The 14,748-nt window shown below is 50.8% G+C and overlaps 2 protein-coding genes across 3 annotated transcripts; both read left to right on the top strand.

Moving 5' to 3' along the window:
• Window positions 1-3,296: 3,296 nt before the first annotated feature.
• Window positions 3,297-4,648, top strand: AAFC00_001044 (uncharacterized protein; the record flags this gene model as incomplete). The annotated part of the gene is made up of 5 exons (XM_069340178.1): window positions 3,297-3,404; window positions 3,460-3,520; window positions 3,575-4,044; window positions 4,099-4,371; window positions 4,424-4,648. The coding sequence occupies 5 exons, from the start codon at window positions 3,297-3,299 to the stop codon at window positions 4,646-4,648; spliced, it is 1,137 nt and encodes a 378-aa protein (XP_069203653.1).
• A 3,729-nt stretch (window positions 4,649-8,377) lies between these two features.
• On the top strand, window positions 8,378-14,673 carry AAFC00_001043 (uncharacterized protein; the record flags this gene model as incomplete). Of its 2 annotated transcripts, none has more annotated exons than XM_069340177.1 (3): window positions 8,378-14,146; window positions 14,201-14,314; window positions 14,377-14,673. In XM_069340177.1, the coding sequence occupies 3 exons, from the start codon at window positions 8,378-8,380 to the stop codon at window positions 14,671-14,673; spliced, it is 6,180 nt and encodes a 2,059-aa protein (XP_069203652.1). The 2 variants fall into 2 exon arrangements, with proteins under 2 accessions (XP_069203652.1, XP_069203651.1); XM_069347691.1 differs by having other exon boundaries at window positions 8,570-14,146.
• Between the last annotated feature and the right edge of the window lie 75 nt (window positions 14,674-14,748).

Here is a 14,748-nt window from a genome sequence, read left to right as displayed (position 1 = left end):
TTCTGACGCTTCCAGAGGTCAGGTATACGGCCCTGTGATTGACGTGTCGTGATCTGCGTTGCTTCCAAAACGTCTTTCACTTTCGGCTCAGCAACCACTGTCCGCTATATGATGGGAGATACACCCCCCAATTTTATTAAGAAACAACAGACGTATCGCTCTGGCATCATGACGACGACCACGATGCGACCTCCGGCCTGTGCATGCGGTGTGGGCGCGACAGAATCGGGAAAGCTGCATGTGCACACACCACAACAACACCGTCAGTGGACTTCTGTGCCGGAATGGAAGATCGCCAGCCATGGAATCCTTTTGGAAGCGTGCCATATTGACCCGCCAAACCCAATGGCTGAGAGGTCAAGGTCGCCAATCATTTCCTTGTCCAGATGCCCTACCCGTGACGCACTTGGGCATTCAGTGCAAGTATATGAGAGGCTATCCGCGCGCGGGCCGTTGGCCATGTGACAACGTTTTACGAGTTCCAAGATCTACTGTATATCTCTCTGCCCAAATGCTCCTTAGATGCTCCTTAGATGGTACCTGAGACCTACAGTGATTGAATCCCTGTATAAGTGTATACATATATCTCTGAGACTTATGTTCCTACTCGCTCTTGACTACCTACCCAGTCGACTACGGTCGGCACATTGGGCTCTGCATTAATAATGAATGCCGCAGGTACTGTACCTCTGCTCGCGCCATGCTACAGTACTACGCATGTCCATCAAATTTCGCTTGTCGCACGGGCGCAGGTGTAACCTAAGAACACCCGGTAATGCGGCGTCATATAGATATCTGACCTTGAAAGTGCAACTGAAATTTGAAACGTAAGTTTCTTCTTACTGACTCGCGTTATCCTTATCATCAACAAATAAAATTTCCCGACGCCAGAGTTTTCTTCAACTTCATACACAGTACCTCAACATTGTTGCCCATCACTTCGCCCTTGTCGAATGTCTGCAGTGCTTATCTTCAGCTCGTCGGAAGTTGCACAATGAAGATATGATACTGCTGCCATTGGCAACAATGCTTTGCAGCTAGGACTGCACCTGTCATGGCACTGTCGGCTCTGATGGCTCCACAGCGGCCTCATGTCTCGCCACATGCGATAATATGAGCAGTACCCTGCAGGTATTCACGTACTATAGCTCAGTAAGGTTGTGTGACGGCAATTTTCACAGTCCTTGCAAGATTGTAATTCAGGTACGCGATACTCATTCCTTTCTTCTTCACCATCATCCTGTACCTACCCTTTCATGATGAAACAAAATTGGTCCGTGTTTATGAGGCGGCGTAAGACCCCGCTATACGATTAAATCCAACGCGCTTGTCGCATCTCTGATTTCTGGAATATATCCTTCCTCGTCGCTGGTGTTCCATGACGGTGTTCTCAAACTGACATATTGCTAGTTCATAGCGTAGCGCGTATTCTGACAGGACTACCCACCGTCCACCCGGAGCAGCTTCGCCCCAGAAGAGCATCCATCAGATCCGGAACCACTCCCCCGGTAACTCCATTCACCTTCCATGGTGTTCCGAGCATAGTAGATGAACGACCGGCAGTCCTCGCCTGGTGCTCATTCTTGTGGTCTAAGCTCTCGTAATTTCGTCTAACGCACTGCCTCGATGGACGTACATCCTATTAGCAACCTGAGTCAATGAACACAGTGATGACCACATCTCATCGCAATTTTCTTGCTATACTTAGCATCATGAGATGTGATGTGGTCAAGCAGTCGTCATACTCCATTCAATGTGATCGTAAGCATACCCCTTTTCTTGCTCCGGGTTACATAACACCCTGCCTCACATCATGATGATTCAAAATACCAATGCATAGTTCAACCGATATTTCTTGAGGAAAAACTATTACCATCATCTTTCGCTCCTATCTGATCTTTTTCCCCTAAAACTACTCACATATCTCCGTTGCTTGCAATACCATGAACCAGACTAACCATCGGTCAGATCTATCTGTAGTCGTCTATGGCCATGTCCCAGCTATGTTTGTTGTTCTATTCAATAGACTATAACCACATATTAAGATTTAGCATTCAAACAATATCATTGTCCTCGTGGGCCATCGCTCAAACTTTACACATTCTGCACATTATACGTGGTACAGCATCATGTCATTCCTAGCACGTCCACTCATGTCCTTGTGGCATTCATGACATATCGCCTTTGCTACGTTTTCGGGCCTCTCCAGCCGCCGCTGGTGCCTCTTTGGTGTCTTTCCTTCATCGGCCCGCCTTGAAGCCCGAATGTTGTGATTGCATGCAGTCACAATTTTTGATTACCAATACAAGCACATACCATTCACGATATTCACTCATGACGGGTGGGCTCATCGGACCGCCGAAACCTCCAGTACTTTACAGTACGTACTGATTCCACGATGGCTTTTGCTGAGTGAGACGTTTCAATGGATGGGAGTAGTTATATACTACACGTCGATGATGTCGAGATGGCTATCGTGTCCATATTTCCTACAGCGAACACCTTCCAGCTCAGTCACTTACCGCGGTAAACGAGCAGTGTTGTAGAAATGATGGGTGTTGTGGTAGGTATATGTGTTGACAAGAGCTCTGTGGGTGAAAGTTGAGTCAGTTGCATTCGAGCACTTGGTGCCCATCTAGCCATGACGACCGATAGTATGTGCGATCCATGCCACAGCAGCACATAGGGCCCTGTACGGGTTTTCAAATATTACAGTAATCAGGGATGTCGCATCTGAGATCGCTTCTCCTTCTCTCGACATGGTGCAATATCGATTGTTTACTCGAGACGAGGCACACAGAAGAGAGTCACGTAAGAACAGGGTCGCCCTCGGTCTCGGCAAGATTGACAGCAGCTTTCTAGCAGCCGCCGAGTCTGGCTGTCGATTGCTTAACCACACAGTATTTATATGTCTGGATCTAGGTGTTAAACCACACTGCGGTGCAGTATCAGAAGAAGCCAATGGGTCTCCGATTGAATGACTAGGTAGGTAGGTAGGTAGGTATATTTGCTGAGAAAAGCATGTGACAGCCGCCGCCGCCGTTTCGAAGAGCCCCTTTCCCCACAGTTGTGTACACACTCGGGACAGCCCTACGTGGTTGCCCTATATGGTTACCCTCACCGACCCTACCAGACCTGGAACAATCTCCTTGTGTTTCTGTGACATCCGCATTGGCCGATGTTTGTGTTCTTTCCTTGGGTGTAGCCTGCTGCTATTTTCTCTTCTTCTCTCCATCGTATCTTTACTATTGCTTCACCGTGTGTGCGCGAGAGGCTGAGGAAGAGCATCAGGTGTCATGGCGTTCTTGTTTGGGAGAACCAAGACCAGGTCGAACCAGGAGTTGACCAGGTCAACAAAGGAGTTAATCACAAAGCTGATTGCTGAGGATAAACCCTCGCCAAAGGTGCAGTGGTGTATGAGTCTGTGGTATCAAGAGCCATACTGACTGCGGGGCACAGATAGAAGAGGAGCTCGCTAGGAATCTCTCACAGATGAAAGTTATCCTACAAGGCACACCAGGTGTGTTGACCTGGCACACTTCACTTGTATATCACCTTGGCTGATATCGCGCAGAACTCGAAGTCAGTCCAGATCAGGTTTTTCAGCTCGTCCAATTCCTGTTGACCGAGGATCTTCTGCGTCTCCTCGCCGAGAACATCCATCGCCTGCCTTTCGAGGCCCGCAAAGACACTCAGACGATCATCTCGAACGTACTCCGGTTTAAGCAACCGGGATCCGATTCCACCGAGCCCATCGCACTGCAATACATCATTACAACCAGACCCGAGATCATAATTGCGCTATGCAACGGCTACGATCGAAGAGAGAGCGCGATGCCGTGCGGGGGTATATTGAAGGAAGCGCTGAAGCACGACGCAGTCACTGCACTGATACTCTATGATGAGCCGAGCGGCCCACCGCTTGACTTGGGAAGCATCGATACATCACAGCCTTCGTCAGGGAGGGGTGTCTTCTGGAAGTTCTTTGAGTGGATCGACAAGAGTCTATTTGAAGTCAGCACCGACGCCTTCGACACATTCAGAGTACGTCGCGCATACTCATGCCTCTCATTCTCTCCACTCCACTAACAGCTGTAGCAAATACTCGTACGGCACAAGCCCATAGTCGCAAAATACGTCGACACCAACTTTGATCTTTTTTTCGAGAAATACAACACTATTCTGATAAAGTCGGAAAGTTATGTCACTAAGAGACAATCCATCAAATTACTGGGCGAAGTCTTGCTCGACCGCCAATTCTACGATATCATGACACGCTATGTTGAGTCTGGCGACAACCTTAAGCTCATAATGTGGCAACTTAAGGATGACCGGAAAATGGTGCAGTATGAGGCTTTCCACGTTTTCAAGGTCAGCATACCCAGTTCTGCTAAGCCCGATCCAAACTTACATGACCCTTCAGATCTTTGCTGCGAATCCTAATAAGTCCCCTGAAGTAAAGAGACTTTTGACGATGAACAAGCAGCGTCTATTAGATTTCCTCCCCAACTTCCTAGCCGACCGCACCGAGGACGACCAGTTTTCTGACGAAAAGTCCTACCTAATCAAGCAAATCAAGCTATTACCGTCCAGTACGGGTCCCTCCACTCCAAAGGTAGTGGCGAACGGCAACACGGAACTGAGATAGGATCTCGATCGGGAGTTGGTAAGATATCATGCCAACCAAGAGTTTCGCCGAAAGCTCGAAGACGCCGCCGCTCGGAGGCAACTCGAGCATTTAGTGGAGAACTTTGGGCCGAAACGTCAAGAGGAACCGAAACACGATCCGATCCGAAAACACGTTATGTTCGCACGGAAGCGTCACTGATGGCAGATCGCACGTGTAACACAACGATCGTTCTCCTAAAGACGATAATCAGGAGACCTTTATCGATGAGGAAACCCGTGGCCCTCGCATGCATGCGGATGTGCGCATTGGGAGATATGCATCGGCCAGATGGCGCAGCCAATCGATATGAAGTGCAAAGCTGGGTCATACAGTATACATTTTCAATAAATGGGTGCCCTCGGTCCACATGTTTCTCAGGACCAGGAACGTCATCAGGGCAGCAGCAATAATAACAACAGACTAACTTGCATCTGTGCACACTCCAACAAGCACAGGACCCCAATGAGCGCATGAGCTGTCATGCTTTTTTAATGGCCCCGGAGATAAGATAAAACAAACAAATGATACCTCATAGTGAAAGAGTACCTTACTGTACTGTACTGTAGATTACCTAGGTAGTACAAAAATCGGCTCGAGTGAGCCGTATCAATTTTTTTACTCTACTCTGCTGCACTCTGCCATTACCCAGTTCAGCCCTTCAGGCGCTTAAGCGCGACCATGATGGACGATCGCACTGTACTTGTACTGTACAGTAGCTTATGAAGACCACACAAGAGCTTACTATCTAGGTCCTGTAAACAATATGAACAGCATACCTGCTTAGTATATGCGCGTGAAGCCGTGAGAGCAGGTCAAGTGGTGATTGAAATTGCACATTGGTATACTTTTACGGGAGTGTATGCGAGAGGAACAAGACTCGTTATTCCAGGTCCATTTCCTGCCCGTACTCCGAGACGTTCAACTCACAAAACAGCCTGAATTTAGCGCCCACTCAAGTTAAAAGAATGGTACTGCGAACCAAGGAGAAACACCTACTACTACTGCGTGAAGTCGGCAAAGTAAGATACAGTAAGGTCAGGTACCTAGTTACCTAGGTAAAAGCGCGCGCGGATTTCGCCTATTCCGTTCTGTCCGTTCTGCTCCAAGTGCTTTTCACCTCACCTTACGGTACAAGTACGTACTCCTACCTTGAGATTCATGGGCGACCGTGCAAGCAACACCTCACTGCACGTCACGCCAGGTGAAAAGACGTCGCCGACCACATGTACTGTACATAATTACAGTGCTCTTACATTATTGTACCTTATATTCCGTTCCTGTTCCCGGTTCCTCGTCTTGTAGTCCCTCGTGCTCACTAGCCTTGCTAAGGTACAGTACAGTAAGCCGACTAGCCTGACTAGTAGTAGCCTCACCTCGCGGCGCCTGTTGCCCGCTCTTCTTGGCCCCCTCTCGCTCCTCTTCCCTCTCCCCTCGCAGCCGGAGAAGGACTCCGGAGAGGCGTCCGACCTTGCTGTATTACTTCGGTTTACAGTGGGTCGGTCGGGAAAGGACTGTGAGATGGGGGGAATGCTTCCACCGCTCTTCTCACTATTCCATACACTGTGCGAGTATAGTGTCGCGCCATTCATCCTTGCTAGCGCTTTTGCTATCGAGAGGGAAGATGTATGTTTAATTGTGCGCTGAAAGCATGCCTGCCCTGCATGTGTGTATGCAAATAGGTATCGAGGGGGCGGGGAGAGGTTGAGGCATCATATTATTCTATCTTTTTTTCTTGTTTATCTATAATAGTCGTGGTAGATCGCTGAAATCAACAAAAGTCATCTATTGTATTTGGATAGTGTTGGAATAACATTTCAATGCTTATTTGAGAAGATAACAATTGCGATTGACATGTAGATCAGCTGGTCACCATGGTACAATTGTAGGGCACAAAGATCAAGAAGCTCGGTCTGCTAAGCCAGTGTGGCGGGCCTTTTGCGCTGTGAGCAGCAGCAGCAGCAACGACAACAACAACAGCGGCGGTTCAAGCACAACACGGCCCTTCCCTCTTCCCAAAGGGGCGGATGGGAAGTTTACTCCTCAAAAAGAGAGGACCACAGGACCCTTGTGGTGCGCGCGAGTGGGTTGCCTCTTTAGTGTCAAGCTGCTGAGATTCCCGAGGGAATGGCGCTAGCCATATTTGATTGGCGATATGACGTTCACACACCCTCCACCCTCCCACGATTCAAGGACCAGATATGGTATCCTACCTTACCTTAGGTAATTGTGCTGGGAGCGGTAGCAATGCGACATGCGCCGTGAGTCTGACAAGCAGATGATAATATCGAGAACAGTCAGCCTCGACACGCGCGCACAATACCTTTCCTCTCTCAAAGCCAATCACCCCCTCGGAACAGACATGGAAATCTTGCTAAGAAAAGCTGCCTTTTAATAAAGCAAATTTTGTTGCTGTGGAGGCCAAGTCATGGGCTTTGCGGCGGTTCTTCGCCGGTAGCTGAAGTCGCAAGCAATCGGAGGCGCAGAAACTAAAGATCATGAAGACAACGGTCAACTGGAGATTTGGCAGGAACATCAACAAGATTGTTAGGAATCTTAATCTGCCCAAGATGGCGAGTGCACAAGCTGACGCCGAGATTATCGTGCGGTGGAAGTCTGAACCTTGATCCGACTTGTGAAGCAAGCCATCAGCTTTTTTTTTAGTCGTAGTAGTGAGCAAAATAATAGCATAACGGATTGTTTCTGAAAGGCATGCTGATGCACAAAAACTCAGCTGAGAGCATGGGAATCTTTTCAATGCTGGTACGAGGCGAGCACAGCAAAGCCTAGCGGTCATCAAGCTGCAGCAGCAAGGGTGGGTGGCCCAGCACCCAGCGGGACGCAAATCCAAACGCAAATCTTTGGTCTCCTCCATGAAAAGCTTCCGTCTACCCCTTGCTTGTCGTCATCTTCGTATGCTTAAATCGGGCGCCATGGAAGCGTGTCGACAATGCCCATCTTGACCCAAAGCGTCGTCCCAGGCTAACCCACACCTCGTGCCTTGTTCGGGCAGACTCTATCGAGCAAGCTGTGTACCAGGTATGCTCTGCTCTCGTGCCGGCTGCTGTATCGTGACCTGTGAAACGGAATGAAACGCTTCACTCACCACTGTTGAGTGGCTTTCACGGAAGTTCCCTCTAACCGCACCTGGCTTCGAAGGCGGCGGCATCTGGAGCTGGTGGGTAAAAGGTAAGGGACTAGTGCAGGATAAGTGCATTTCCGCAGGGTAAGCTACGTCACTGGTGTTGAGAATAGTAGGGCCTAGCCAAGATCGGTCGGTCCACACCCTGGACACTGCAAGCTGCCAGTTTGACAGACCGATCGATATCCATGCTTCCAATGCCCGTGACCTGTTGGTTGTTTGTCTTGTGTTGGTAGTGATTTCCACGCCTAGGCGAAGTAATAGCTTCTGGCATCCCTCGCGCCTCCCTTGACTGCCGTATCTGGATGTGTCACCATACTGTTACTGTTATTGCGCCTGACGGACACTGAACGAGCCAAGGCAGAGAAGAAGATTCGGGGTGTGCCATCAACGGCCGGCTCTTTAGAGACAGTGAGGTTGCAATAGAGGAAGAGCGAGAAAGAAAGATTGATAGCAGCAACAAAAGAAATAACTACATCGGCCACAACCACGATAACCACGATTTCAAGCAACAGCGAAGAGAGACGAGGGGACGGGGGATGATAACTGGGCCAGAGCCGCCCAACGTCATGAAATCTTTGACACCTTTCCAGATAGAGAAAGCAGCAGCTGAACAACATGAGTCCTCCACACCCACAACAAATATACACCACGGTCCTGCCAGGCCCGGTTTAGAACGGTCCCGCGCCTCGCCATCGCATCCAAACTCATCACACGACGTGCAGCCTGCCGAAATTCCGGATTCACAGCAGTCGCAATCCATGGTAGAGGATATTGGTAGTGACACGACTGGCGACACCGCTGTTGGAGAAAGTGGATCCGGTGGCAACGAATCCACATCGGCCTCTGGGAATAATCAGGCAGGTGCGAAGACGAGCACGGAGAAAAAGACCACGTACAAGGCATCAAGAGCATCATCAGCAGCCAGTCCGGATGAAACAGAAATAGCTAGATTACGCGAAGCTGTCAATGCCAGAATGAGTGCAAACTCGCAACAGCTACGCGCCCGCGTCGGATCTCAAAATGTCGTATCGAGTCCAAGCAATAACCCTGGTCGTCGTCCGTCGCCGATCAAAGAGGAACCTGTCATGTCGCCACTGACGGCCGCATTCACAAGTCCGCTTGCGACAACTCAGTCGACATCTACTGAGTCAACGACGTCGTCTTCCAAGACAGTCCGCGGCGGTAACATCAACGAGAACACTCCAGATGCTATGCCTCTGCGCACGCCGTCGTATCCCTTTCCTTATGTCCCCGGTACGCCTCGGGCGTGGTCGTCGACATTCCATCAGCCATTTACGGCCTTGTCGCCCACGGTATCGGCGAGAGAGTCCTACGATAACCTTACGCCCGGAGCAGGTCCTTCTGGCGCCAGTACGCCAATCGCCACCAATACTGCCTTTGCGCCTGCAGATTACCGAGAGTATCAAGCCCCAGAAGACCCTCGCTACCCGACACCGAACCTCTACGACCTTGTCTTAAAGCTTAACTCGGAGCCTGGACTGGATGATTGGTGGTCGACGGTGGTCAAGATTATGCATGAGAGCTTCAAGGCCGACCGCGCAACATTAGCATTGCCTGCCGATCTCAACGACATTGAGAATGTGCCATGGGGTCAGAAGACCACCTTCAACGTACATGGCCGCAACGATCCCGGCGAGCTTGAGGTCCCGCGCTCCAATCCCAATCTTTCTGTGCCGCCACGCTCTGTTCCTGAGGACCAACAGCGCTCGCCAACAATGCTGTCAAGCAGGGCCCGCCCCACCATGGTAACTCGTCATTCATATGCCGGACATACCTCGCCAACTCTGGAAGGTGCATCAACCGAGTCTCCAGCCAGGGGTGTCGGAGCAGTGCGTCCATCAATGCTCATGAGGACCGCCAGCCATGCGCCCCACCTGACGAATGCCCCGAGGGCTGAAGCACCCTATATGGATAGGCCCACCATCAGTATTCGCCACACCTCAAACAGTGAAGTCGACTTCAGTAGTCTCGGCGAGGACGTCCAGTACCCCCAATCTATCGCCGTCTTTCCTACACTGAAAGGGCTCGACCACGAGGTCGATGGACTAATCGACACCAGCGGAGTCAACCGCGTACTAAAGCGAGGCAAGCTAGTCACCTTGACGCGAGACTATGCTGGTGACTCCGGAGACAGCAGCAGCTCATCGCGAGACTCCCAATCGGCAGGCAGTATCGATTCGGTCCAGCGTACGAAAGCGGCAAACCCACCCGAACCTCGAAATCCGCTTGGACGGTCATATTCATCGAAACTAGGCAATTTTCGCAGCGTCTTCGGTGCCATTGATGAGCATGGTCGTCGCGGATCCAACTATGAGGAATATGAACAATACCCACCTTCTCCATGGGCACAATCCCCTGCCCCTTCTCCCGCTGTACAAGAGGATCCAGAGAACAACCCTTTCTTCACCGAAGCCAACGTCGAAGACTCTTTCAACCCTACCGAGTCGCCGCATGACTATTCCCACTTACAACCAGTGGCAGCGATTGGCGTCGACCGTGCCCACACAGTCATCCACATACCATTAATACACCCTTCCCTGTCATTACCGATGGGCGCAAAGGTTCAGAGCCCGGACGAGATCACACAATCCCTCAAGGGAGGGCGACCGCCTGATAGTGAAGTGCAGTCCTCACAATACTCTGCAGCTAGAGAAAGGAGGGCTCCGATTGCCATCCTATCTATACTGAGCCCCGCCGTGCCCTACCCTCATAATCTTGTCCAGTCCCTTAAGCTCCTCGGGCCGCACCTGGCGACCTCTTATTCCATGGCGCACCAATATACCAGCACTCACATCCATGCTATGGGCCTTCGACATCGCCGTGGTGCTTCAGGGCATACAGTGGGATATGCACCTCTATCATTGGAGCCTTCCAACCTTGATGAACTCATTCGTGCTGATCTGGATGATGTGACCGAATCCATATCTGGAAGCATGACCAGCCCCTCCGACTATTCTGGACGGTCACGACACAGTCCAACAGGATCAATAGCTGGGACTCCTGGTTGGGATCCCGGTGCGTTCGGTCTCAGTACGAGCAGGTCGGTGGCCGGCACACCGGCGTATCTTGGCGCAGAGATGATCGATAGTTATTTCGATGCGAAGAAGAGAACCAATGTGCACCGTTCATCAAGCAATGCTGCTGCGACTCAGCCGCCCGTGCAGCCATCGTCAGCCAAGGAAAACAAGACAGCTGCAAAAAGAGCTTCATTTGGTGGTGCTGACGACGAGCTCCTGATGTTGCGCAAGGAGAGAAGACTGAAGTCAGGCTCAAATCCTCACAAGGGCGACAAGTCACCATTGAGGCTTTCACAAGAACATAACGTCGGCGGTGCCGATTCGCCCTCTAGAGCAGTTCCCTCACGAAGCCTCTCCAAGACGCAGACCCAGACCCAGGCCCAGACTCAGACTCAGACTCAGACTCAGACTCAGGCTGAGACAACCCCTGAGGCTCCCGACAATAAGCACTCACTTCTACACTCCTATGGCGCAGACTTCACCTCTTCTTTCCAAGGTCTTCCCGCTGCGACCACTCCCAAGGTGGCGAACAGTGGTCAGACACACGGACGCTCGAGTTCAATTTCGGAGGAGATGCCTCCGCCCTCAGAGCGCTTGCTCCGTACCATCATCGACTCCCTACCCGTCCAAGTATATACAGCCGCACCAGGTTCAGGTAACATCACCTGGGTAAACGCAAAGTTCCTTGTGTATCGCGGTCATGATTCGAGACAAGTTCTTCGAGACCCCTGGCAGGCTATTCATCCAGACGACAAGGGCAAATTCATGGATCTGTGGAACAAGTCTTTGAAAACCGGCCAACACCTACAAATGAAGGCCCGTCTACAGCGCTTCGATGGAAATTACCGGTGGTTCTACGTGAGAGCTGCTCCTCTCAAAGACAAAAAGCAAAAGATTGTTCATTGGATTGGCACGAACATGGACTTTCACGAGCAGCATTTGGCAGAGCTGAACTCCTCCAGACAACAGGAGACCGCAGCTTCGGAAGCGAAGTACCGTGCGCTTGCCAACTCCAGTCCCCAGGTGGTTTTCACAGTCAACAAGACCAAAGGTATCACCTTTTGTAATTCGCACTGGCTCAACTACTCCGGACAACCCGAAGCGCAAGCTTTAGGGCTTGGATTCATGGAGTATGTCCACCCGGAAGACATTGTTAAGTGCAGATTGCCGAACTTTGTGGATGGCTCACAGCCGACGAACGTTCCGACCTCGGTGCCAGCAGAGCCAGTGCGTACCTTTTCCTCTTCCGCCCAATCTTCGAGTGGGTCCTCCGACACGGAAAGGGGACCGACAAGTCCTATTCATACATCGCCAGTGGCACAATCACAAAGAAAGCTCTCGGAACTCGCTTCGACTGGTATTCTGAAAGTCTCACGCGACGCTGATGGCAGGCCTTCGTACTCTACAGAAGTACGATTGAGATCAAAAGATGGCGAATATCGTTGGCATTTGGTCAGAGTCGTGCTAGAAGACCAAGAGTCACAAACAATCGGCGACGAAGACACGTGGTACGGCACGTGCACCGACATCAACGATCACAAGACACTCGAACGAGACCTCAAGGAGACCATGGATGAGAAGTCCCGGTTCCTCAGCAACATGTCTCATGAGATCAGGACACCCTTGAACGGCATTACCGGCATGGTCAATTTCCTCATCGACAGCAGTCTTACCGCGGAACAGATGGAACATGTCAATATCATCCGCGCTTCAACAGAGGGCCTGCGTGGTCTCATCAATGATATTCTGGATCTCTCAAAGGCAGAGGCTGGCATGATTCAACTCAATATCGACTGGTTACATGTCCGCTCCTTGATCGAAGAGGTGAATGACTTGACCTCAGCCATGGCTATCGACAAGGGGCTGGAACTCAATTACCTCGTTGATGACGATGTTCCCTCACAGATTAAGGGAGATCGCTTCCGTATTCGACAGATTCTTCTTAACATAATAGGAAACGCCATTAAATTTACACAGACTGGCGAGGTCTTCGTTCGTTGCAGAGTTAAGGAGGATGAAGATCACGTTTCGACCAAGCATGAGATGTATCTGCAATTCGAGGTCATTGACACAGGTCGAGGATTCACGGACAAAGAGGCACAATACCTGTTCAAGCGATTCAGTCAGATCGACGGTAGCAGCACGCGCCAACATGGCGGTACTGGTCTCGGACTAGTCATTTCGAGACAACTTACCCAACTTCACGGGGGCGATATGACTGCTTCGGGCGTTCCAGGAAAGGGGTCTACGTTCACTTTCTACATCAAGACAAGCTTGCCCTCATCGGATGATCAGCCACCTCCACCCCCAACACCTGGACCGAGTTTGATGCCGTCGAGTCCGTCTGTTAGTGGACATGAACTATCTCTAGTGCCAAGCATCAAGCAGATCCCGACGCTATCCAATACACGATTCATGTCGGCAAAGAGCAAGACGTCGCCACTACTTGATCCCCAATCCGCAGGCTCATCGTATGTGTCATCTCCCGATGCTCTTGCTTCCTCCGGCAGTTCTGATCCTTCCATCCACACTGCGCGGACGAGCAGCCTGAGATCTGAAAGATCTTCGGCATCTTCATATGTACAGGATACTGGTACCGGGCTGTCATCACCAATAACACTGGCAATGCCGGATGACTTCCGACACAGCCGCAACGCTGGGGCAGATGAAGCAGAACCCGAAGGTGCGGATATTCCCGCTGCTGCAATCAGAATGATGTCGCCTGGCGGCAGTCTCCTGCCTCCCATGTATTCAATCCTGGTTGTGTGCCCTCTCAAGTACAGTCGCGAAGCCACAATCCATCATCTTGACATGACTTTGCCCAAGACAATACCCCATCAGATCACAGCGCGAGCAAGCGTTGTAGAGTGCCAGAAGATGATGGGCGGTGACGATCCTATGATCTTCAGCCACGTTGTGCTTGTACTGCAATCTGTGCCGGAGATTGTTGCGTTCATGGACCAGATCCTCTCGACTCCCTCCCATTCGTCGACGCAATTGATTCTCATCACTGATCTTGCGCAGCGGAGGAGTCTCATGGAACAAGATGGAGGAAAAAGCTATGAAGAACTCGCCAAGGAGCAGCGTCTGAGATTCATCTTCAAGCCGCTCAAGCCCAGCAAATTCGCCGTCATATTCGATCCCAGGAAGGAACGAGAGATGAGCACAGATCGCAACCAGGACAGTGCGCAGCAGGTCGCCGTGTCCCAAAAGCAAGTGTTCGAGGAGATGACTCGGAGACTCCGTGATAAGGGGAAAAGAGTACTATTGGTCGAGGACAATCGGGTCAACCAGATGGTGAGGAACATATGCATGACATGTGTGTGAATGATATGGCTAACGATATCTCAGGTGCTTCTGAAGTTCTTGAGCAAGGCCAACCTGCAAGTGGAGACGGTGTTGGACGGAGTGCAATGTACGGAGAAGGTCTTCTCCAAGCCTCATGGGTACTATTCGATCATCCTTGTAAGTACTGAGCTGTTGGTCGCCTAATATATCCTTGTCAGTGGCTGACTCCTCGCTTCTAGTGTGACTTGCACATGCCGAACAAAGACGGCTACGAAACTTGTCGCGAGATTCGCAAGTGGGAGAAAACGAATAATTACCAGTATCGCCCGATTGTCGCCCTCTCAGCCAACGTACTGGGCGATGTCTACGCCAAGTGCGCGGATGCTGGGTTCAATTCTTACGTTACCAAACCGGTTGATTTCAAAGAGTTGTCTCTCGTCATGTTGGCGTTTTTGGATCCCAAGGATCCTCTCCGGCCGATCGAATTCATGAAGCCCAAAAAGCTCGAAGGGACGGTTCACAAAAAGGTGTCCTAGTGGGACAAACAGAAAAAAAGCTCTGTCGGGCGTCGTTGATCGACAAGCGCTTGACGAAGCGGTGGTAATGAGGGT

This window comes from Neodothiora populina (assembly GCF_041146345.1).
Source record: "Neodothiora populina strain CPC 39397 chromosome Unknown canker_contig_12, whole genome shotgun sequence".
Taxonomy (NCBI): domain Eukaryota; kingdom Fungi; phylum Ascomycota; class Dothideomycetes; order Dothideales; family Dothioraceae; genus Neodothiora; species Neodothiora populina.
The sequence above is the reverse complement of the archived record's forward strand: the minus strand, read 5'-3'. Positions and strand labels throughout refer to the sequence as shown.